Raw genomic sequence first — 25694 nt, forward strand, 5'->3', positions numbered from 1 at the left:
TTCTTAAGGGAGCCAGAGTTTGGCGCGGGGCTTCAGGGCTTGCAGCAAGTTCCGGATGCCATTTTGGTTGCCTCACTGTCGTAGTGGCCATTTTGAGGAGGTCAGAAGTTCCAGCTGCCATTTTATTTGTTCCTTTCGGTTTCTCGAGCACATTGCCACAGCTGCCTGGTCGCCTGGCTCTCTGCAGGTCGCCGTGTGAGACTCTTTGTCCAATTTATCGTCGGATTGTCTCTCTTTATTCCTTTTGTCTTGCATTCAGCAGGGGTGCGGCAAGGAAATTGTGGTTTCCCTGGGTCACTCTCCAGCTCTCTCTCTGACCTGCGTGGTGCTGGGAGCAGTTAGAGCTCGTGCCAGAAATATACCCTGGCTGGAATTGCGATCAGTTGCCTTTTGTGTGTCTCTTCAGAGCGCTTTGGCCTGCTGACTGTAACTGTGAAGATGATCAGTGGAGATTTATTCCCTGCCTGTAGCAGTTAATTCCCAGCCCTTCAGCCATGGCAGATCAGATTCCTGGGAATTCAGAGCAGCCAGGACCCTCCTCCAGGGTATTTTCCAGACAGGTTCTGGATCCGGTCCTTGTGGAAAACACAAGGCCATTGGTCGCTAAGAAATCTGACAGGAAGAGTTCTAACTCCTAATGGAGGCAGCCCTTTCGGAACACAGCCCTCCACCAGCTCCGGTTCCTTCCATTGTCCCTACTCTCAGCACACCAACAGGTCCCAGGACCGTCCACCCTTTCATGACAGGCGTCGCCAACAGAATTTTTCCAAATGCCCCTTTTGAGGGGGGTCTGGTTCCAGGCCTTTCAGGAGATATAAGTGACTACCAACGGACGGCTCCCATAGGAGGGTGTCTCCAGCTGTTCCACCCCCAATGGGAGCAGATCACATCGGACCAGTGGGTCCTGCAAACAATTTGCATGGGTCTAACCTTAAAATTCCTTTCCCCTCCCCTGCGCCACTTCATTCATTTCCCGACCCCCTCGTGTCCCGTCAAGAGGGATTTCATGGAACAGGAGAGCCTTCATCTCAGGGACATAGAACCTGTTCCGTCAGATCAGGAAGGGACAGGCTTCTATTCCATTCTATTCCTAGTCCCAAAGAATTCCGGGGGGTGGAGGGGAAGCTCGACCTAAAGAAGCTAAACTATCATATAGCGTACAGGAGGTTCAAGATGCAATCCCTTCAGTCAATCCTGGGCTGCATCAGGCCAGGGGACATGTTAACCTCCAGAGATCTCAAAGAGGCCTACCTCCACGTCCCCATTTGTAAAGCTCACCACAGGTTCCTGAGATTCTGTTATGCAGGCCACCACTACCAGTAAAGGGCCTTGCCGTTCGGCCTGTCATCAGCCCCCAGAACATTCACAAAGGTTCTTGCAGCGGTGGCGACCTTTTTCCAGAATGGGAGGAGGGAATGGTCACACGTGGGTTTTATCACAGCCTGATTGGTCCAAGGCTGAGAGGAAATCTATAAATACCGGTGCCTGTCCATTGCTGGCCCAGATTCTCTCTCAGCCTGGTCCAAGCTGTAGAGTAGTTGGATAGGTTCTGTTTGTTTTCTCCTTTGGGTGAGTTCTATTCAATGTGATTCCTATTTGGCTAATTGGGCACTTTAAATTTAAATTCTAAATTGATCTGCTGCAGCCCCAAGGGACAGATCTCTGCCTCGGGCGGCTGGGGGAGAGCCCAGTGGGGCACTAGTCTCCCCCCCCGCAGGCCAGGAACCTTTGCCCGTCCCCGGGTGCGGGGGTGCGGTTCCATTCAAACTGCTTCGTTCAAACTACTTGAAGAGGCTGTTTTTTGCAGCAGGAAAGTGAAAGAGAAACTTCAAGCCTCGAGGCTCCAGCGAGCAGATCGCTCCGGAGGGGGCCCCTCGCTGCAGGCTTCCTTTGTTTGTGTTGCCGGCAGCTGCTCTCCCTGCTCATTTTAAAATAAAGCCGGCTAGAAAAGCCTGGCTGGGCTGCTGGTGATTATTTCCAGCCCTTTTCTCCCGCGCACGGAGTTCCGGTGGCCATCTTGGAGGCTGCCACGTGCGTGAGGCCTGGCCCTTATCGACGGGCCTAGTGCGGCCTAGTGAGAGGCCTTGAGCCTAGGTCTCCCCACAGGCTTCAGGCCCTGGTCTCAGGTGGGACTTTGGAGGCCGATTCCTGCTCCTTTCGTCGGACACGTGAGTGGGGCATGGACGAGGGAGCGGAGATTCCCCAGGGGCAAGGGGCAGGCCCTACTGGGAGTGAGGAGGCCCTGGATCAGGAGGTGGGGGGGAGGGCTTCCCCTCAGAGATCCCTTTCTTCAAGGCGCCCCTCCAGTTCTGTCTCTAGGGATGAGGCAGCTCGCCATAGGGCGCTGGAAAGGACCTTTGCCAGGGCAGAAAGGCAGGCCCAGTCCTCCAAGCCTTTATCTAGGGACAGATCCAGGTCCCCTGTTAGGCCCATTTCAGAAAGGTCTCTACTTAGAGGTTTTAGCCCGGCTTCTTCATGCAGCCCCCCTGGTAGGTCGCAGGCCTTCTCCAGGAGGGGGCGTTCTCCATCCCCCATAGATGATCCTCTGGAGGGCACGTCCAGAGGCCCCTGTTCCCCCCAAAGGTTGGCTCCTCAGGGCCCTGCTTCTACTTATGGGGATGTGGAGGATCTGGATAATCTCCCTGAAGGGATTAAGAGGCTTATTTCTGCAGCCATCACTCGGGGCATTGCCCAGCGGGACAAAGGCTCCCTTTACTCTAGGCATGGGGGGCTGAACAGGGCTCAGTTTCGGGCTTCCTCCCCTTCCATGATCAGTGAGGCTTCCTTCCTGGGTGGGGGGAGTTACCCCAGGAGATGGGATTCTCAGATGATGAGAATACCACTGTTTCGGAGGAACCTTCTTCCAAGGTCCTATTTATGCCCGCCTTGTTTAAAGTTCTCTTGGATAAGGCGAGGCACACCACCAAGGTCGGAACTGGGGATCCCTCTGTGCCCCCCCCAAGGGATCCCGACATGGTCATGTTCTCTGCCACGGCCACCAACAAGGAAGAGATCCCTGCCCCTCCCTTGTTCCTAGAGGTTCTGACCGACCAGTGGGCTAAACCTTCCACTTTCTCTTCTCCAGGTAGTACCGAGCGTCGGCATTATAACATGGAGCAAGCCTTTGCTCAGGCCATTCAGCTCCCGACGGTTGACACCCCTGTGGCCACATTGGTGTCCTCCTCCCCGGTGGTGTCGGGCGATGCGGCAGATAAGATGAAGCCGGAGGATAAGCGCGCAGAGCTTACTTTGCGGAAGAACTTCAACGCCACAGCGTGGGCCATTAAGGCGGCGGCCTCAGCTTCATACTTTAATCGTGCCACGGTCATGTGGCTCAAGAAGCTGCAGGCACGCATTCCCATACAGGAGGACCGGATCCATCAGGATCTGGTCAAGATTCTGGCAGCGTGTCAGTTCTCAGCTGACGCGACCTTGGATACGGTCAAGTTTGCTTCTAGCGCCCTGGCCACCTCGGTCACCTCCCGTAGGCTCCTGTGGTTGCGCCATTGGCAAATGGACAACAAAGCCAAATGGGATTTGGCGGCTGCCCCCTTCAAGGGGCCCGATCTCTTCGGGGAGGCCCTTACTCGCATCCTAGTGGAGGATAAGGACAAGAAGAAGGTCCTCCCCTCCACGGCTAAGAAGGCCGAGAGCAAGTCACGTCCCTTCCGTAGGCAACGGTATAGGGCCCCTAACTTCGGCTATAACCAGCGCTTCTCTTCTTTCTCTGACAGGCAGTTCTTGGGGCAGCCCTTCCAGGACAGGAGCCGTTTCCAGGGCCAGGCTCGGCGGCCCTTTCGGGGGGGAGGCGGCCGTCCCTTCCGCAGGGGGAAGTGACTCGAACCCGAGTCATCCCATCGGCGGCCGCCTCGCTCTTTATGCGGACCGGTGGGACGACATCACGTCGGACGCCTGGGTTCGAGCCACAGTTCGTTACGGGCTCAGGTTAGAATTTCTCTCCACTCCCCCAAATCTCTTTCGGTCGTTCCCTCCATCCCGGAGTCGAGAGCGCCGCCGCCTGATGAGTCAGGCGATCGCCCACCTCCTCGAAATCCATGCGGTGGAGGCGGTTCCCGCAGGGGAACGGGGCCGGGGCCACTACTCAAATCTCTTCGTGGTCCCGAAGAGCACGGAGGGTTGGAGAGCAATTCTAGACCTCAAGCGCCTGAACAGGTTTCTGGTATACAGGCGGTTCAAAATGTCATCGCTCAAGTCCATCCTTCAGGGCATCAGGAAAGGCGATTTCCTGGCCTCCGTGGATCTCACGGAGGCCTATCTTCATATTCCCATCCTGCCCGCTCATCGCCGGTTCTTGAGGTTCTCCCACGGGCCCCACCATTACCAGTACAGGGCTCTTCCCTTCGGCCTGGCCTCGGCCCCGAGGACCTTCACAAAGGTCCTGGCGGCTCTGGCGGCCCATCTGAGATCGGTCCCGGTCCGCCTCCAATGTTATTTAGACGATGTCTTGCTTCAGGCGGGCTCCCTGTCTCAGGCCGTTTCAGATCTTCAGATTACCATTCGAAGCCTCCAGGCCCTGGGGTTCTCGGTAAACTTCGAAAAGAGCCATCTCACTCCCTCCACTCGCATTCTGCATCTGGGGACAGTCATAGATTCCAAGTTGGGGGAGGTGCGTCTGTCTCAGGAGAGGCAGGTCAGCCTTCGTCGGCTGGCAGAGAGCGTCCGCACAAAGCGCTCCGTTTCCATCCTCTCTCTGTCGCAGTTATTGGGCAAGATGGTCTCTTGCATAGGGATTGTCCCGTGGGCCAGACTCCATCTTCGGCCCCTTCAATGGGAGCTTATCCCCTATCAGAGGGGACGAATGAGCAATTCCCTTCGGACTCTCCGCATTTCGGCGGGGGTCCGTGCATCCCTGGTGTGGTGGCTCTCCCCGGCCATCCAGCGGGGGTGTCTGTTCTGGGAGCCGAACAGGGTGACCGTCACCACGGACGCGAGTCTGTTCGGGTGGGGGGCCCTGGTGGGCTCTCGGATGGGTCAGGGCAGATGGATGGCCTCGGACCTCCGTCACAACATCAATTGGCTGGAACTGAAGGCCGCGCGTCTGGCTCTGAGTCACTTTCGCTCCTCGGTGGAAGGGAGCCACGTTCTCCTCCTGACGGACAATGTGGCCACCAAGGCGCACATCAATCGTCAGGGCGGGACCCACTCGAGAGCCCTCTGGCTGGAGGCTCTGCGATTGGGGTCGTGGGCGGAGAAACACTTACAGTCCCTGGTGGCGGAGCACATCTCGGGACTCTCCAACGTCCAGGCGGACTGGCTCAGTCGAGCAACTCTGGACAACGGCGAGTGGCAACTCCACCCGTCGCTGTTCCGGGAGATCTGTCGTCGGTTCGGGTCCCCCCGGGTGGACCTGTTTGCGTCTCCCGAGAACACACAACTCCCGCGTTTCTTCACCCGTTTCCAATCCAGCTCGGCGGAGGGCACGGATGCCCTCAGGAGCCGGTGGCCCCCAGGCCTTCTCTATGCCTTTCCCCCCATTCCACTCATCCCGGGGACCGTCAGGAAGGTGGTGACGGAAAGGGCCCTGGTCATTCTGGTGGCCCCGTTTTGGCCCAGGAGGCCCTGGTTTGCGGACCTGGTTCAGCTGTCAGTGACTTCCCCGTGGAGGATTCCACAGGGGGAGGTGGTCTTACGGCAGGGGGCCCTGATTCACCCAGAGCCTCAGTGGCTTCAGCTGACCGTTTGGCTCTTGAACGGCGGCTTCTAAGGGGGGCTCATCTGTCTTCCGGGGTCATTCGCACCATCGAGGCGGCCCGTCGTCCCTCAACGACCCGCATTTATAACTCCACCTGGGCAACGTTCGTCCGCTGGTGCTCCCCCAAGGGCATCTCTCCCGACAGAGCCACCATCCCCAACGTCTTGGATTTCCTTCAGAAGGGCCTGGAGGACGGGCTCTCGCAAAACACCTTGCGTCGCCAAGTGGCGGCTCTGTCCTCGGTCTTGGGGGGGGGCGGGATCTTCTTCTCTTTCCCAGTCTCCTCTGGTCAAGCTGTTCCTCAAGGGGGCGGCAAATCTCAGGCCTCCCCCCGTTCATAGATTCCCCACGTGGGATCTTCCGCTTGTCCTCAAGGCCTTAACGGGAGCTCCGTTTGAACCTCTCCGCTCGGTGCACTTGCGCTTCTTATCACTGAAGGTGGTCTTCCTGGTGGCCATCACTTCCGCCCGGCGTATATCCGAGCTGGGCGCCCTGTCTTGTAAGGACGACCTCTGTCATTTTCACCAGGACAGAGTGGTCCTTCGCCTTGACCCGGCATTCGTCCCCAAAGTAAATACCCCCTTTCACAGGGCTCAGGAGATCGTCCTGCCCGACTTCTGCCCGAGTCCATCCACTGACAGGGAGCGTCTCTGGCATCGTCTGGATGTCCGCCGTGCCTTGCGGATCTACCTCCGGCGGACCAAGGATTTCCGCAAGTCGGAGGCCTTGTTCGTCTCCTTCCTACCTGGAGCTCTGGGTTCGAGGGTGTCCTCGGCTACCATCGGCCGTTGGCTGCGTCAGGCCATCTCAGAGGCCTACGTGGCCTCAGGGCGTCTGGTTCCGTCGGGCATCACGGCGCACTCTACCAGGAGCGCGGCGACCTCGGCAGCGTGGGCCACGAGGGCCCCGTTTGAAGACATCTGCCGGGCGGCTACCTGGGCCACTCCAACCTCGTTCATCCGGCATTATCGTCGATGCTTTCGCATCGGCGGACGCGTCTTTCGGTCGTAGGGTCCTACAGGGGGTGGCAGCTGAGGCTCCCCTTGGGTCCTAGAGTTCCTGTTCTCCCTCCCTGGGACTTTAGCTTGGGTATGTCCCACGTGTGACCATTCCCTCCTCCCATTCTGGAAAAAGGACGTTGGTCTTACCTGAACGTCTATTTTCTGATGGGAGGAGGGAATGGTCACAACCCGCCCTGAGTTCTGTCTGTTGGGGCCAAGGGGAGGGCCCGGGGGGTGTTTCCCGGGGTTTGTTGTGTTGTTTCTTGTTTTTTCAGTTGTACCGTTCATGTTCGAGAATCTAGGCCAGCAATGGACAGGCACCGGTATTTATAGATTTCCTCTCAGCCTTGGACCAATCAGGCTGTGATAAAACCCACGTGTGACCATTCCCTCCTCCCATCAGAAAATAGACGTTCAGGTAAGACCAACGTCCTTTCTCTGATCCCATCCAGTGCGACTTCACTGCTACCTGGACAATGTCCTTATTCAGTCATTGTTGCACCAGCAAGTGACGCAAGACCTGCATTACACGATGAGGATCCTGCAAGACCATGGCTTCTCCATTAACTTTGAAAAATGTCATCTACAACCGACAACCAGACTGCAGCACTCGACTCCATGGACTGACAGGTATTTTTGTTGCCAGAACGAGTGGCGAGTCTCAAGGAACGGGTCCTGGTGCAGCAATCCTCTCACGCCAAGGTTGTGTAGTTGTCCCAGCTCTTAGGGAAAATGATATCCTGCCTCTCCATCGTGCCTTGGGCGAGGCTTCATTCTCGGCCTCTACAGTGGTTCCTTCTACCTTACCAGAGGGCCAATGAAAGGAGCTCCACGGCGTTGGTGCAGGTCTTCCCAAATGTAGGTCATTCACTCAGGCGGTGGTTGTCTCCCGCCCTAGCAAAAGGCCCTCCTTTCAAAGAGCCGGACTGTCTCAACATCACGACGGATGCCAGTCTTTATGGCTGGGGAGCCCACCTCCACAACAAGATTGCACTGGGCAGGTCGTCTCCAGCCGAGGCAACGCTCAGCATCAATTGGCTGGAGTTGAAAGCGGTGAGGTTAGCTCTTGTTTACTTCCTTGACAACATCCGAGATTACGTGATGGTACTTACAATGTTGCGACAAAGGCGCACATAAACCACCAGGGGAGCATGCATTCCAGTTTTCTGATGGCAGAGGCCGAGTCCCTGGGAAGCTGGGCGGAGCAGAACCTACACTTAATACAGGCAGAACCCACATTCGGAGTAAGCAACATCCAGGCGGATTGGTTGAGCAGAGCCACAGTCGACCACTCGGAGTGGCGACTACAACCGGACCTGTTCCACCACCTGTCTCGGAGGTTCAGCCGCCTGCTGGTCGATCTATTCGCCACCCCGGAGGACACACACTTTCCCAGGTTCTTTGCCAGGTTCCACACTCCACAAGCTGAAGGAGTCAATGCCCTTCACTGCCTGTGGCTGTCGGGTCTGCTGTATGCATTTCCGGCATTGCCTCTTCTTCCCAGAGTCATACAGACTCTGTCGGAGGGAGCGGACGTCCTGCTCATAGCCCCATTCTGGCCCAGAAGAACCTGGAGTCGCCGACCTGGCGAATCTCACCGTCAATCCTCCTTGGCGGATTCCCCACCACTAGTACTCTCTCAGCCAGGGGGCGCTTCAACATCTGGAGCCCCAGTGGCTACAACTAGTCATCTGGCATTTGAGAGGGACCTCCTGAACAGGGGCAGTCTCTCCCCCAAGGTCATCCACGCCATTCAGGCATCCAGACGGCCCTCCACAGCCAGGATCTATGACACCACCTGGAGGTCGTTTGACACCTAGTGTGCATCTCATGGCGTGATGGCAACCTCTGCTGCTGTTCCACAAATATTGGACTATTTGCAAGATGGATTAGACAAAGGCCTGGTGCCTAACACACTCAGGCGTCAGGTGGCCGCGTTATCCACGATACGTGCCCTAGATGAGCACTCATCCCTTGGACGTCATCCCACTATCCATAGTTTCCTGAGAGGGGCAACCAACCTGAGGTCCCCAGTAGTCCAGAGATACTCGTCATGGGACCTCAACATAGTCTTATGGGCCCTGATTGGCCCACCATTCGAACTGCTTCGTACCACCAGCCTTAAGCATTTGACATTTAAAACCGCCTTTTTGATTGCCATCACTTCTGTATGGATTCAAGTCTAGAGGACCTGTTAAAATTACCAGAGTTGGCAGCCCTGTCAGTTCGCAAGGACTTGCACTTGATACAACCGGACAGTGTGGTCCTCCAGCTGGACCTGTCATTCATTCCTAAGATCAACTCCTGGTTCCACCGGGCCCAGGACATCATTCTCCCAGATTTTTGTCCACATTCCAAACACCCTAAGGAGAAAAGATGGCACATGCTCGATGTCCGTAGAACGTTCCGCAAGTACATCAACCGCAGAGCTGTGCTCCGGCATTCTGAATCACTTTTCATTTCAACCTGCATCTCAAGGCTGCAAAGTTTCCTCATCTACCATTGGACGGTGGCTGCGGGCATGCATTATCCTCACCCACATTCTCCAGTCCAAAATGATATCACTGCACGTTCTACGAGAAGTGCCGCCACCACGGCAGCCTGGCCGACTCAAGCACCAATAGAGGAAATTTGCAGAGCGGCCACTTGTACTTCCTTTTCTCCATTTGTTCAGAACTACAAATTGGACAAGTTTGCTTCTGCGGAAGGGGCTTTTGGGAGACGAATCTTTAAGGGCGTTCATACCAGTGGAGACTCCCTGAACTCGACTGTTTCCTGCCCTAGTGACATTTAGCTTGGGTATGTCCCACTCTTGGACTCTCCAGAGCAGCACCCAGGAAAATGACCATTGACCTGAAGGGTCGTTTTCTGATAGCTGAAGGAGAGTCCAACCCCACCCTGGGGTCTGTCTCCACTGTTCAATGCAGACTTTATGGACTCTCCATTTGGATAAAGTTACATCTTGTTTGGAATTGGATTTGTTATTGGATTTCTCAGTGTGCAACAGTTCCACGCCTTCATTGAAAAAAACTGAGGGTGGATAGCATCAGAAGCGTGGCTTAAAGTTTCAATTCAGTCCTGGGCAGATTGGATGTATTTAACCCACGCTTGGGGACTCCTTCGCAGAGATAATGTCCTGGGTCCAGAAAATGACCCTTCAGGTAAGTCAATGGTCATTCTACTCACCTCTAGAGGAGAAGCAAATCAAATAAATACATACAATTGATTTAATTAATTTAGACACCATCCAATCTCAAACAACTATTGGTGACTTACAGTATAACAGAAAAATAAAATACAATACAGTTCAAAAACCAACTATCAAAAGACAAATAAGAAAGCAAATAAAAAGCAAGAAGACGAATCCAACTACAAAATTCACAAAGAGATCCAACCATCCTAGGCCAAGGCCTGAAAAAGATTATCAAGGTCTTCCAGAATCAGGATGGAAGCCATCCACATTTCAAGGCAGCTTCATTCCAGAGGGCAAATGCTGCAGCAGGGAAAGTACCGGTATATATCTTGTATCTCAAAAGGTGAGATATATGGATCAAACCACTGGTTCAACTCATCCCAGATCACACAGTAAGACTGCATCCCTGCAGGGAGATAGGGCCCATTTGACACCAGCTAGCCAGAAAGCAATGGGCTGATTATAATATTCTCTACCATCCGATCATGTTGCAATTGTTGTGAGACAAAAACAGATCCAGTGTCCAGATGCTGGTATGTGTCAGACCATTGATGGCTTGGGACAGTTCCATGGTTGCCATGGTGGCCACAAACTCCTGCACTACTCCAGATTAAATGTTATCAGGTGGCAAATTGAAATCCCTGAGCACCAACAGCCTTTGCAACTCTATTGACAGCCCTGCAAAAGAATTTAGCAGTGCAGGCAATGCTGCTGCTGAGCAGCTGGGAGAGTGGTACCCTAGCAACCATCTCAATTCTTCTCTAGAGTTCAGCCTCAACCAGAACACCTCAACATATGGTTAATTGCAGAGTAGACCCTCTAAGACAGGGCTGTCAAACTTCCAGGCCGCGGGCCAGATGCATCACGTGCTGGCCACACCCATGCCCAGTTTAGCGAATGGGAAAAAAGTCCCAATATGTCACGCCACTGCCATGACAACTTGAGTTTCACACCTCTGCTCTGAGACCACATAAAGACTCATGAATGACTAAAGCCACACCTTCCTCCCCCCCCTTCCCCTTTGATCTCCGCTGATGCTAAACCTGAATTCAGGCAGTTCCAAGAGAGGGCCAATTAGTTTTTAGTGAGACACACCAGGCCAGTGCCCTCATCCATGGTAAAATCATGAATGAGAAAGGCTTTACTACATACTGCCCTGCTCTTCAATAGCAGCAGCTAAAGCCCAAGACCACCAAGCATCTGATAGCTCAGGCACTGAAGATACAAGATGAGATTTTGACAACAGGACCAACCATTTTCAAAAAGCTCTTGGTGTAATTGAGTGGAGCCTGCCCCTACTGTACTTCCATTTGCCCTTAACTCTCCCATCTTTCACTTTTTCTCCCAGGCTAGATACATAATGTCACACCGACTGATCCCACATGCACTGAACTCATGGTCCCCAATAAATTAACTGGCCCCACCACCTTTGGCCACACACTCCCAAGCATGCAATAATAACTGGGGACAGTGAAATAGTAATTTTCCCATCCCACTAAAATAGGAAAGATGACACCCCTAGAGATAAAGAAAAGTAGGGAAACCGCAGCCCCCTGAGTTCTAGGAAAAGCCCCAGTGGTGCAGATCTCATTTAGGGAGCTAAAAAGCAGGGCCATCAACATCCTTCAAGTTGTAAGTGGGGGGCCCCAAGACCAATGTAGCAACCCTTATCCCAGTGCTCCTTGCTTTCCCCAACAGCCTGTAGCTCTTTCCTAGGTCCTGGATAACAAGGGGAGGGCCAGAACCAGTGGTGGGTTTCAAAAAATTTTGGAACCTCTTCTGTAGGTGTGGCCTGCTTTCCGGGTCCACTAGTGGAACCTCTTCTAACCGGTTTGGTAGATTTGATAAACTGGTTCTACCGAACTGGTGCAAACCGGTAGGAACCCACCTCTGGCCAGAATGCAGGTGAAATATGCCCATGTGAGCAAAATTGCTGGCAGTTGGGTGGCATATAAATGTTACAAATTGATATTATTAATTTAATTCGATGCTGTAACTAGTTTATGGGTTAAAGCTAGGCAAACACATTCCTGGCCATGGCTTCCACTTACCAATCTAGTAGGTTCTATAAGTCTAGCAGAACCTAAAGCTAAAGACTTGCTTTTGCAGGGGCAATAGCACCCTCTCAAAAGATACCAATGGAGAAACTTTGATAGGCAAATGGGAATTCCAACTAGCTTTGATTCAACTTCAACTTGATTTGTCCCATCCAAAACCTTATAGTTTCGAGACATAATAGCAAGATGTTGATGTTGCATATTACCATCATCGGTGTTGTGTATAGTAGCAGTCCTTAACAAGGTGACATCAGTATATTAATGATACTATATGTAATTACAATTGGAATGATGAATATTACATAGTCTATCTTTATGAAATGTATATGAAATGTACATGTCAAAGCTTTTGTTTGGAATGTGGAATATGTGGCTTAAGCCTAAGCTCATCATTATTTTTGTCTTGCTTAATGTTTTGTCCTGCTTCTTTTTGATAGCTTTTTGATAGATTACGAGATGAGCAACCAGAATTTAAACAGAAAATCATTCCAGTTGCTAGTGATCTTACAGAAGTGGGGATGGCCCTTAGTGAGGAAGACAAGAAGAATATTCTAAATTATGTTAATATTATATTTCATTGTGCCGCTACTGTAAGATTCAATGAAATCCTACGGTGAGTATGTTTTAATTAAAACCAATATTGTTTCTGATATTTTTGGTGTAATCTCTTGATTTTGTAAACTTAAAGAGAAAAATGTATTACTTTGTCAAGTCTTAATGTCTTGCTAAAAATGAGAAGGAATGTATTAATTTGTATTTATTATATAGGCAGTCTTCACTTAGCAATCACAGTTGGGATCAGCAATTCCATCACTAAGACATAGAAAGTGAAAAATCACAGGACTGTACTTGACTTATGAATGCAATTCTTCTGGGTCCAGCTGCATTCATTAAGCAAATTAACACTTTAAATGCAACATCACATGACCATAACGTATAACTTCCTGCTGGTTTTCCATTGACTTTTTGATGGCAGCTGTCTATGAAAGTTGCAAATGCACAAAAGCCAAAGCCTTACACAAATAAAGATTTAGATTTAGATTTAGATTTATTTATTTATAGGCCGCCCTTTTCCCTGAGGGGACTCAGGGCGGCTTACAATCAAAAAAGGAAGGGGAGTGTAGGACAATACAAAAAAAGAAAAGAAATGTGCACAAAGTAAATTAACAATAAAAACTCAGCATTCACTCAACATTCGGGCGGGGCGAAATAAGATTATCCCCAGGCCTGACGGGTTAGCCAGTTCTTGAGGGCTGTGCGGAAGGCCTGGACGGTGGTGAGGGTACGAATCTCCACGGGGAGATTGTTCCATAGTGTCGGAGCCGCAACAGAGAAGGCTCTCCTCCGAGTAGTCGCCAGTCGGCACTGACTGGCGGATGGAATACGGAGGAGGCCAACTCTATGCGATCTGATGGAACGCAGGGAGGTAATTGGCAGAAGGCGGTCTCTCAAATAGCCAGATCCACTACCATGGAGCGCTTTATAGGTGGTGAGTAAGACCTTGAAGTGCACCCGGAGACCAACAGGTAGCCAGTGCAGCTCGCGGATAATAATAAACATGGCGGATGAACTCCGCTTAATTTCTTTAAATATAAACGGTTTGAATTCACTAAGAAAGAGAAATAAAATACTGAATGCTCTACAGAAAAAGAATTGTGATTTGACATGCCTGCAAGAAGTACATATAGTGAACCACCAGCAAAATGTGTTGTATTACCCCCGGCTGGGTATAATGTATACAAGTTTAGCAGATGAAAAGAAAAGGGGCATTGTGTTGTATGTTAAAGACCATATCGATTCTAAATTGGTGTATACTGATGGGGAGGGTAGACTTTTAATGGTTGAATTGAAATTTGGTCGATATAAAATTTTGCTGGTGGCCATATACGCACCAAATGACAACCAAAGTATTTTCTTTAGAAAGTTGCATCTAAAAATTGCAGAGTTAGGCTATGACCACATATGTGTGGTGGGTGATTATAACGCGGTGGCAGATAGGACAATGGATTATAACCCAGGAAACATCCAAAAGGGGGGGGGGGAGAATTAAGAGAAAGGAGGAGAGTTCTCCCCAAAACCTTTGAAGACATGAGGGAGGAATATGAATTAAAGGATGTATGGCATGAACTCCACCCACAGAAACAACAATTTACTTTCTTTTTACATAGACATCAATCCTGTTCTAGGATTGACATGGCCTGGTTGACACCAGAAATTGGGGACTTGATTAAGGAAGCAGCAATTGAGGTTAATACCTGGGCCGATCATAATCCACTCTTATTGGTGTGGAAAGGAGTAAGGCAGGGGAGGAAGAGAAGGTGGATGATGAATACAGAGATAGTGAAAGAACAAGAATTTCAGCAAATGTTTAAAAGGGAAATGAGGTTTTTTTTTTAAGAAAATAGGAAAGGAGTAACTCCACAAATACTTTGGGATACGGCCAAGGCTTATATGAGAGGCCTAGCTATTAAATATACAACAGGCAAACACAGGAAAAAATTAGAAGAGAGGGCAAAATGGGTAGCTAAACTGGAGGTGGTAGAAAAAGCCTTGCAACAGAACCCACTAGATGATAGGAAAAAAGAAGAAATGGCTAGAATTAAGCATGGGATCTCTCTTCTAGACCAGGAGGATGTTGCTCGGAAACTTAGGGGGATTAAGCAAAACTTTTTTGAGCATGCTAACAAACCGGGTCGTTGGCTCTCTTATAGACTTCGAAAAGAAAGAGAGAGCAGACATGTAGCTCAACTGCAGAATAGTAAAGGGGAATTAGTAGAAACCAAGGGGGAGAAACAGGAAATTATCCAAGGTTTTTTTCAGCAACTATATAGTAGGGAAGAAATTTCTGAGGACCAAATTAAGGAATTTTTAGACAATGCAAATCTACCCAAGATCTCAAATGAAGCAAAAGGGATACTGAACCAAAAGATAACAATAGATGAATTAGAAAAGGCAGTAAAAAAAAAAATGGAAAACAACAAAACTCCTGGCATGGATGGTTTGCCAGTTGAAATCTATAAATCTTTTTTGGAAATCTTAGGACAAGAGATGATAGTAATATTTAATGCTGTCTTGACGGATTCTATCGCACCGAAATCATGGGCTGAGGCCTATATAACCCTTTTGCCTAAAGCTGGAGCTGACCGCACCCAAATTAAAAACTATAGGCCCATTTCACTTTTGAATGTGGATTATAAAATCTTTGCAGCTATACTGGCAGATAGACTTAAATTCTTCCTTAATAAATTTATACACCCTGATCAGAACGGCTTCCTGCAGTCAAGGCATTTGAAAGATAATGTTAGAATTATTTTGGATGCCTTAGAATATTATGAAGCTCGGCCGGATAAACAAGTGGCCTTTATGTTTCTTGACGCACAAAAGGCTTTTGATTGGGTAACTTGGAACTTTATGTTGTCACAATTAGAAAATATGAAGTTTGGAGAAAACTTCTTAAATGCAATTCGGGCAATTTATGTACGACAAACCGCAACATTATTGGTAAATGGAGAAGAGGCGGGTGATATTGAGATTGGTAAAGGCACAAGACAAGGATGCCCGTTATCCCCCCTACTGTTTATCCTCACATTAGAACCCCTTCTTAGAATAGTGAGGAGTGACACACAAATTAGCAATAGCAATAGCAATAGCAGTAGACTTATATACCGCTTCATAGGCCTTTCAGGCCTCTCTAAGCGGTTTACAGATAGTCAGCATATTGCCCCCAACAATCTGGGTCCTCATTTTACCCACCTCGGAAGGATGGAAGGCTGAGTCAACCCTGAGCCGGTGAGATTTGAACCGCTGACCTGCTGATCTAGCAGTAGCCTGCAGTGCTGCATTTAACCACTGCGCCACCTTGGGTAAATTAAAGGGTTACGAGCTAAAGCTCAGGAATTTAAGGTCCAGGCTTTCGCCGATGACGTTTTTATCTTGGAGGATCCTATGGCTTCTGGGATACAACTTTTACGTAAAATAGAGGAGTACGGTAGGATAGCGGGGCAACGTATAAACAAAGAGAAGACAAAACTGTTAATTAAGAATATGACTCTGAACCAGAAAAGGGAAGTACAAAGCCTGTTAGGGATTAACATGGCCCATAAAATACAATACCTGGGAATTTGGCTCACGGAGAGATGTTCCTCTATCAAGGTAGATAACTATATGAAATTGCTACAGCAGGTATCTAAAGATATGACTAATTGGAGTGGTAAACAACTGTCGTTGATGGGCAGGATTGCGACAGTCAAGACATATGTATTACCAAAATTTTTGTTTCTGTTTCAAACGGCACCAACTAAATTGGACAATTTTTTTTTAAAATCTTTGGAGACAATAGTGGCTCGATTTATATGGCAAGGCAAGAAAGCACGAATTAAAGCCCAAATATTGCAAAAACGTAGAGAACTGGGAGGCTTCGGAGTACCCAACTGGGAAGCATACTATAATGCAGCAATTATGACATGGGTGAAGGATTGGGTGATGTTGAGTAGAAGGCGCCTATTGGCTATAGAGGGACATGACCTCCCTCAGGGATGGCATGCCTCCCTCTGGCAAGAAAGAGACACCCCCATAGGTACTTCATGGGACATTATATTCGGAAGATTTTGATGGGGGTCTGGGAAAAGATGAGGAAAAAATACTATCTTAGGGTTCCGTGCTGGTTGGCACCATTAGAGGCCTTAACGCATCCCAATGTATTTAATTGGACAAGAAACATAACATATAAAGACATCATGACAGAAGATGGCAACATGAAAACAAAGATGGAATTAGAGCAGCAAGGCAGGAATCGGGAATGGTGGGAATATTTACAGGTTAGAAACAGGTTTAAAAGCGATAAAGTACGGTTTGGGATCTACCCAAACCCTCAGGGGCTAGATAAGATTTTGTTTGGTGGAGACAAGAAAATGTTATCGAAGATTTACCAATTTTTGACCTGCCAAGATGCTAATGAAGAGATGGATAAAAGCCTTCTAATAGCATGGGAGAGAAACTTTGGCTATGAAATTGAAATGGGCAAATGGTGGGATCTATGGAGTAAGACCATTAAACTTACAATATCTACAGCATTCAAAGAAAACATATACAAGATGGTTTATAGGTGGCACTTCCCCCCAACGAGGTTAGCCAAGATGTTCCCTGGGTTATCTCCATTGTGTTGGAAATGTGGAAGAAAGGATAGCACATTCTACCATATTTGGTGGTCCTGTACTGAGGCCACGAAATACTGGAAAAGGATTAAAAAATGGCTAAAAGAGGTTACCGGGGCAAACATGGAATGGAGACCCGAGAACCTTCTACTAAGCATTAAACCAGAAAACATGAGCAGTTCAATATGGCATTTGAGCCTACATATAATTGTGGCCGCAAGACTAACTTATGCACAATTTTGGAAATCCACTACCATACCGTCGGAAGATGCTATAATTAAAAAGATCTATGAATGTGCAAAAATGGACAGAATGACGGGTTGGCTGAGGGACAAAGGAGAAACGGAACATTACCTTAGCTGGAACTTATGGTATATGTGGGCGACAAGGAGAACAGCAGGGACTTAAAATGGGGAAAGTTAAAAGTGAACATGGGTATTGTAATAGATCCCTGAATTTTGTAATGAGATGTGGCTTAGAGACCTAACAATGAGGAAGGAAAGAAAAAAGCTGGGCTGTGAATGACTGTCACTGCGGGGGGGGGAGGGGGGTTGTATGTTTAAAATTGTATTTGTATTTGTATGTTTTACTCTTAAAAAATGTATAACTAATAAAGATTACTAAGAAAAAAAAAAGAAAGTTGCAAATGGTGACCATAGAATGCTGTAAATGCATATTGATTGTCTAGCACCTGAATTGCAATCATGTGATCAGTGATCTGCAATAGATAAACTTCGAGGAACAATGATAAGTTTCTTTGATCAGCACAGTCATAATTTTAAATGGTTGCTAAGTGGGGACTAGGTGTACTTTATATTGTTTCTAAGACTTAAAAATATACAGTATGTGCTTAATTGGCAATTGAATTAAAGAGTATGACAATTTCTAATTTGAAATTTAAGTTTGAGAAAAAATGTTTGAATTTGTTATTTACGTGCTTTGTTTTTGCACTAGGCATTTTCTTTCCTCGGCTATTGTTCACGGCATAAAGACTTGAGCTCTTATGCTTTTTTCTTTTACTTCAACAGGGATGCTGTTCAGCTCAATGTAATTGCAACACAACAGCTTATCCTCTTGGCTCAGAAAATCAAGAATCTAGATGTGTTTGTCCATGTTTCAACAGCATTTGCATATTGCAATCGAAAACACATTGAGGAAGTTGTTTATCCACCTCCTGTTGATCCTAAGAAATTAATAGATTCCTTAGAGTATGTATTTTTTAATATTTTTCCTCTTCTGTTGTTTGTTTTGATAATATCAGGAGATGATGATGATTAAGAGTTGGGATTTAGTTTAAGATCATTTTTGGTTTGAATTAACTCTGGATATATATAGTTGTGTGGTGTTTTCGCTAATATTTTACAATGAACTTACATATTTAGATATAAAGAGTTAGATCCTAGCTTTGTTAGAAGAGGTTCTTTTGGGTTTAAAGCACTTTTGATGCAGCAGATCATTGCTGCAGGTGGAAAGCAAAATATAATTTTTGTAGATTTTCCCTTTCAAACACTATACAAGCAGTCTGACTAACAACCATTTTGTTTAATGACTATTCAGAGTTACCATGGCACTGGGAAAAAAGTGATTTATGATCAGTCCTTGCACTTACCCATTGCAACTTCCTAACAGTCATGTGATCAAAATTTGGGCACCTGTTTACAGCTTTCTGGGATCATATGATCAATATTTGCAACTTTCCCTACTAGCTTTTGACAAGCAGAGTCAATGACTGAAGCAGCATTTACTTAATTGACTGCATGTTTCTTCTAAAAACTATAGTGATTTTCTTAACAACAATGGCGAAAAAGGTCGTAAAATCTGGAGAAACTCACTTAACAACCACCTTTCTTTGCAATTTTATTAATGAATGAGGGGCTACCCAATTATGTTCATAAGACAAGGACTATTGTACCCTCTGAAAGTCTGCTCCAATATATTGATTTTTATGAAAGATAAAACTGATGCTGGAAATTGCAGAGGGAGGAGAAGATTTTTCTTTTCTGCTTGTCTAGAGTGAAATTTTGGACCAAAGTTTGTTTTTCTTGTTCTCAGTTAGAATTTTTGGTGATAAATTGCATTATAATTGTTAATGAATATCCTCTTCTTGAGGTGTGATAACTTTTCAGTTAGAATGAATGAGCTGTGTACTTTTAAATTTGGAGGGTCTTAATGAAATTAAGCTTTTCAGCTGTTCCTTTTAGTATGACCTTTTCCCTAGCCTCATTTGCTATTCTCTAAGATATAACTTCATTGTTCCTGTCTTATTTTGTGGCTTATTGAAATAAATGAAAATGAATTAACATGATTACATTTTCAGGTTGGTTTCAGTAGATTTGAAGAATACCTAAGGCTGTAATTCTCTGTATTTGGCAACAAGCTTGTGTTGTAAAATTCATCAGACTTTACTTTGAATAGAACTTTTAGAATTGTACTCTTAATACAGATGCAGTCCACTATTAATGATATAAACAGTGGTATAAGAAATTAAGTTTTTGTTCCATGTAATTAATACTAATTGCAGTTACCAATTAAATTTTTTGATAGCTAATTTTCCTCATAGTAAAATGAAACTAAAAACCAATGTCTTGAAAATGACAACTCTTAAATTTAAAACAGCTTGATTAAGCCTCTTATAGTAAAATATGTCCTTTCGAATTGATTTTCTAGTGTAGGGGATAGAGAGATATGTTTAACTACTCTTAGTTATAAATGGACCTAATGTTAAATTTTTAGCAAAAAAAAATGCTTTTACCTTTGAGTAAAAGTTTTGAAATAAACTAGCTTAATTTGGTTGTTAGGAAATGTGTTTTTATCAGTAATGTCTCAACTTTTTCTTGAAAAAACTGGGTAGAAATAAAGCATTGAAATGTATTTTAAGTTATGACACTGAGATTTTCAAAAGAGCTCTAGGTGTATAAATGCAAATGCATACATAAGTATTATAAATATATAAATGCAAATGCATCTTTTTAGATGTTGATACAATTACTGGAATGAAATACTGGAATGGTCTGAAAGATTACAGAGGGCAAAAGTATAAATTTGTGAGGTTAAAAACTCCACACATTCATATAATCCGGCACAGGTTATATCTGGTCTATTTCTTTGTGCAGTTTATTTATTGATACAAATAAAAAGCTAAATTTTCTGTACCGTAGTCGATTGCTATAAGAAGTATCTTCATTTAAAAATATATATATATGAAATGATGTGTTAATTCTAAAACAAAATATGCATGTCTTAATTGCAGCAAAACCTAAGTTCTTCAGATAGATTCACTAACTTATCTGAGAAACTGATACATTATCTCTGCAGAGATAAGCTTGGCCCTCATTTTGACCCTCTTTTATAAGGCCCTGACGATGTTTTGTCAACAGGACTGGTTATATATGAAGCCCATCAAGTGGTTCATCTGATTGTTGTTGCTGGGTGGGGTGGAGGTATTGGTTTTTGTATTGTGGTTTTATCCTTATCAAGCGCCCAGAGATACTGAGAGTGAATTGGGCAGCTATATAAATTTTCTCTAAATAAATAAGAAACCTGTTATAAGATATATTACAAGCTTTCAAGCTTGTTGGATACTTGAAAATAGTGATACTTTATAAGTGAATTTATTTTTCAGGTGGATGGATGATGGTCTAGTAAAGGATATTACTCCAAAACTAATTGGAGATAGACCCAATACCTACACATATACAAAAGCCTTAGCAGAATACATTGTACAGCAGGAGGGTACCAAATTAAATATTGCCATTGTGAGGCCATCAATTGTGGGTGCCAGCTGGAAGGAGCCTTTCCCTGTAAGTCAGTGTTTATTATTTTTTCTTTATCAATATTTTGTAATTAGTAAGTTGTTGAACCTTTAGCTATCTTTATTGTTCAGACATTGGCAAGAATTACATGAAAAGTTGAATGTAAAATGGCTGACCTGCCTGTACTTTCTGCTTTAAATTTCTTTTGTGAAGGAAAATCATGTGATTGTGTGGGTCTTTGCTGATCCAAAATACAAGAGGATATTAAAAAACTGCCTTACATAATTTTGGACCATTGATCCTTCCAGGTCAAAATAATCTCTGTTGACTGTTGAGAGTCCTCAGAAATTCACTCTTGGGTTTTCTTTAATGTGTACGTGAGGAAACTGGGGATCAAACTTGGTATTTCTACCTGCAAAGCAAGTACCTGCCTCTAAATTATATCTTCTCTCTCCTAAATAATTCATATATCCAGCTATAAGAACCTATATTGCTCAATTATATTCCAGTAACAAGGATTGGTTAACATATAATTATAACATATAATAATTACATTGTTGAATACTAGCATTAAATTTTAAGCTACCACCATGTTGCACTTGTTATTTTGGAGCACCTTGTTAAAACAGCTCTTGAAAAAATTCCTACTTACTTGATACGTATGTGAAAGTAATTACAGAGCCTTTTGCATACATAGCATATTAGCACTGATAAGTATCAACATATGCAAACACTAATTCAAATCCTTAAATTTTAGTATCTGCTCATTTTACCATAATGAGAACTAAGCAGAATATTTCCTTGTTCTAGACATATTTTTGCTGATAAAATTGAATTCAAAATTTGACAATCCTGTAATTCATACATCTGAAACTATATTAAACTCACAAAGATGAGTATTTTAAGCAGTGGATATGTTGACTTGCAAGGTGTAAACCAGGATTCTTATATTTCTTTTGTACCATGAATATATCAGTTCTTGGAGCTTGCCTTTTCCTGGTTGGTTCTTTCATTATCAGTAACTAAACTGGAAATAGTTCTACTAAAGGAGTTTTCAAGTTTTATTAAGGTATTGTTCATGTTACCATGGGTTATTAAATAAGACAAATTAGCTAGGTTTGTGCAATATATTAAGCCAAAAAGTGATCTATTAGTTTATTATTCAAACTGTGGATTCCAACTTTTCCTCAGACCATGTTAATTCTTAGACTAAAAATATGAATGGTGGTTGGGAGGAACAGATTAGGATTCCTATGTAAATGACATGCTAAAGACCATTTCTAATTTGTTAAGTTATTCATGATAGCCGGAAGAGTCAAATCAGGGTAAAAGCTCATTTATAAGATCTTCCAAAATCCCAGTTTATCATTATGGCTGATCACAGATGAAATATATGAGGCTTTGGGAAATAGAGGAAGAAAAAAGGTATCTATTGATAAACCAACCAGTGCAGCTTTCATGTCTAATAAGACCTTTTACCTATTGGATAAAAAACTGCTCTGTAAATGTATAGCTATGTTAAAGAGTAATTATTTCTTAAGCCATTTGAAAATGGATATGTTTGTTTATTTAGCAAATTTATATAGTTGTTCAATGCACAAACAATGACTTTGGGCAGCATACAGCAGTTAAATACATATTTTAAAACAGGTACAATATGTTGGTATCCATAACATTTGTCATTTCTCATCTACAAATTTCTCTTCTAAAAAAGCACATTCTTTAACCATATGGAATGTTTCAGATATGAATGTAAATGATATAATGTTAGATATTGAAACATTCACTTAAAATGACTTAGTTTTATTCAAACACAATTTAATACAAAATATTTCATTGTTCATTATGGTTATTTCTCAACAGGGATGGATTGATAACTTTAATGGACCTAGTGGCCTTTTTATTGCTGTAAGTAACAGTTAAATGAAGGGGGTTTTTTTTCTCTTACAAACTGAATTAATTTGAAATGGCTTTCTTAATGTATATTTTTTTATTTTATTTTAAGGCAGGAAAAGGAATTCTTAGAACAATGCGAGCCTCAAATAATGCAGTTGCTGATCTTATTCCTGTAGATGTAGTCATCAATGCAACGATAGCTGCTGCTTGGTATTCAGGAGTTAATAGGTATAACAGGTGACAATTAATTTTTTTATATAGGATAAGCATTAGCTATATAATATTAAATTATATAAGCTTAAATTTCCCCAAATATTGATGCTATTTGTGTTTGTTCTTTACATCCATTAGGTTCCTTGAACTTACATACAGGTGTAGCCTTTAATAACAAGTTCAGTTATGCACAGTCCCTCTGAGTTACTCACCACACCCACTTATCCTTAGCCTGAAATTTATGACTGATTTATGAGGTCATAAGTTGAGCTATAATGCAAGATCAGGGAGTGTATGATCTTTCCTTGTTCTGAACATAAGTGGTTGTTCAGACATGCTTGAGTTTTTGACAGCATTCTTTTGAGGATAATTTTGAACCTTTATTTATTTATTTATGAGATATATGGACCATACCAGTCTGTTACAGCTCTAGAAAGCTTATAGAATACAGGTAGTTCTTGACTTATTCATTTAGTGACTGTTTGAAGTTACAGTGGCTAGAAAAAAGTGGGTCAGTCCTTGGACTTAATGAAAATTGCAGCATCCCCCTCCCTCCTGTCCCATGATAAAACTTGGCAACCAGCATGTATTTATGATGTTTTTAGCATCCTGGGGTCGTGTGATTGCCATTTGTAATCTTCCCAGCCAGCTTCCAGCAAGCAAAGTGAATAGAGAAAGCCAGATCTGCTTAACGACCCCATAATTTAGTTAGCAGTAAAAGGGATTTGTAAAAGGTCATGACTCAGTGAACAACCACCTTAGTTAGCAATGGAAATTCTGGTCTCAACTGTGTTTGTAAACTGAAGTCTACCTACAATAATAAAGACACACTAAAAGAATTATATCCTCAAGAGAGACAATCTGGAAAAGAAACAGCAACGTTCTAAAATTAAATGTTGAAAATGGGGTACATTTTCAGAATTTAAAATGCCAAAAGGCAGCAAGTAGTGCTAAATGCTGGTGCATTAGGAAGCCTCCACCCCCCTCATGCTATATTTTAGCTTGCTTTAGAGGACTTCATTTGTTTAATTTAGCAAGGCACGAGTCTGCAATATTAGGCAACACTGTCATCTGAATATATTGTCCCAGATTTAAGGATGGTACTGCATTGTAGATCCTGACTGTTTCAAATAAAACTTGCATGTTTTGGTGACAGCAGAACAATTTGATTTCAGGGAAGAATTGATTTACTTTAGTTCTGGCCAAATAAGTACGGGTAGACCATTATGTCTGTTTTGCATACCCCAGCCAAGTTCTTTTTTAACATACGCATGCCACATTCTTTAATTGAATGAAGGGGTTTAAGTAACCAGTGTCAATCCTGTAAAACTGCAGGTTTGAGAATATGCCGACAAGCATGAGTTGAGAACCACAGTCTCTTTATAAGCCCTACTTTTTTTGATTAAAAAACCTCAGACATGTATTTTCTCTAGTAGTTTTTTCTCTTGCCTCTCTAAATGGTGGCAATCCATCAAAGTTTCTATTCTGCCTTTCCTTGAGGATCCTAATCCCTTGGATTATTTTGTAAATATATTGTTAACTGATTGGCTGCTGCTTTATATTTCTATTGCTCTACTTTTTATAATTATTCAGCCAGTTTTCTGCTTTCTGCTTCTTTTTGTTTTTGATGGACCTAGATTGTTTTATACTGAGAGGAATTATATAAAAATGTAATCTTTTTTTTCCAGGCCAAGAAATATTATGGTATACAACTGTACAACCGGTGGCACTAATCCCTTTCATTGGGGTGAAGTTGGTAGGCTCTTTTTTTCCTGTCATAATTAATGGTAGTTCATTTTAAAAATGGGTTACATAGATGGATATGTATTAAGTTAGACTCAGTTAGAACTACTTTTAAAAACAGCAGTGATTCTCTTTAATTCTGCTATATTTTACCTTCTATCTGGATACATCTGAAGGCCTTTTTTTTTTTTTTGCTCTTTCTGTCATTAGATGATCTAGTTTGAAGTTCAACTTTAAAATGTGCACAACTGACTTAAAGTTGTATACTCATTAATTTGTTATGTGTACAGGTAGTCCTTGATTTACAATAGTTCATTTAGTGACCTTTCGAAGTTACAACAGCATTGAAAAAAGTTACTTATGAGCATTTTTAACACTTACGACCACTGCAACATCCACATGGTCACCTGATTTACAATCAGATGCTTGACAAATGGTTCATATTTTTGAAGGTTGCAGTGTCCCAGGGTCATGTGATCATATTTTGTGACCTCCTGACAAGCAAAGTCAATGGCGGAGCCAGATCACCTAACCAACTGGGTCATTAATTTAACAACTGCAATAATTCACTTAACAAATGTGGCAGGAAAAGTTGTAAAAACTCACTTGGCAAATTTTTCACTTAGCAACATAAATTCTGCGCTCAGTTGGAGTCAAAAGTTGAGGACTACCCATATTTTAAACTATACTTGATTGAATAAAACTCTTTAGGAGTGAAAAACTTTAGTATTTCATCATTATTATATCAATGTTGATGAATCATATAGCTGCATGTTTAGTAGGAAATACAAAATTACACAAGCTTTATTTGCTTGTGTACATGTTGAAATTTCACAAGTGGTGTAACAATAGCCATAAGAGTTAATAAAACTAAGCCCATTTGCATATTGTATAAAAGTCGCATAACTTTATTTTTCTGATAGAAATGCACTGATCCAGACCAATTTTTGGAACAGTGTTCACATATCTGTGG

The 25694-nt window shown here is 44.3% G+C and overlaps 1 protein-coding gene across 4 annotated transcripts in view; it reads left to right on the forward strand.

Annotated features, from left to right (window-relative positions):
- FAR1 (fatty acyl-CoA reductase 1) overlaps positions 1-25694 on the forward strand; it is a 74566-nt gene that overhangs the window by 34794 nt on the left and 14078 nt on the right. For 3 of the 4 annotated variants that reach the window (XM_087718297.1, XM_014068051.2, XM_087718305.1), the window contains exons 3-8: positions 12402-12577; positions 18146-18325; positions 20740-20917; positions 22733-22777; positions 22875-23002; positions 24667-24734. In XM_087718297.1, the coding sequence (XP_087574423.1) occupies positions 12402-12577; positions 18146-18325; positions 20740-20917; positions 22733-22777; positions 22875-23002; positions 24667-24734 (775 nt within the window). The remainder of the gene's footprint in view (positions 1-12401; positions 12578-18145; positions 18326-20739; positions 20918-22732; positions 22778-22874; positions 23003-24666; positions 24735-25694) is intronic. The other variant, XM_014068052.2, reaches the window with a different exon arrangement.

Source organism: Thamnophis sirtalis, unplaced genomic scaffold (assembly GCF_051295495.1).
Source record: "Thamnophis sirtalis isolate CommonGarterSnake01/CBP01778 unplaced genomic scaffold, rThaSir2_p1.2 scaffold_1, whole genome shotgun sequence".
Lineage (NCBI taxonomy): Eukaryota > Metazoa > Chordata > Lepidosauria > Squamata > Natricidae > Thamnophis > Thamnophis sirtalis.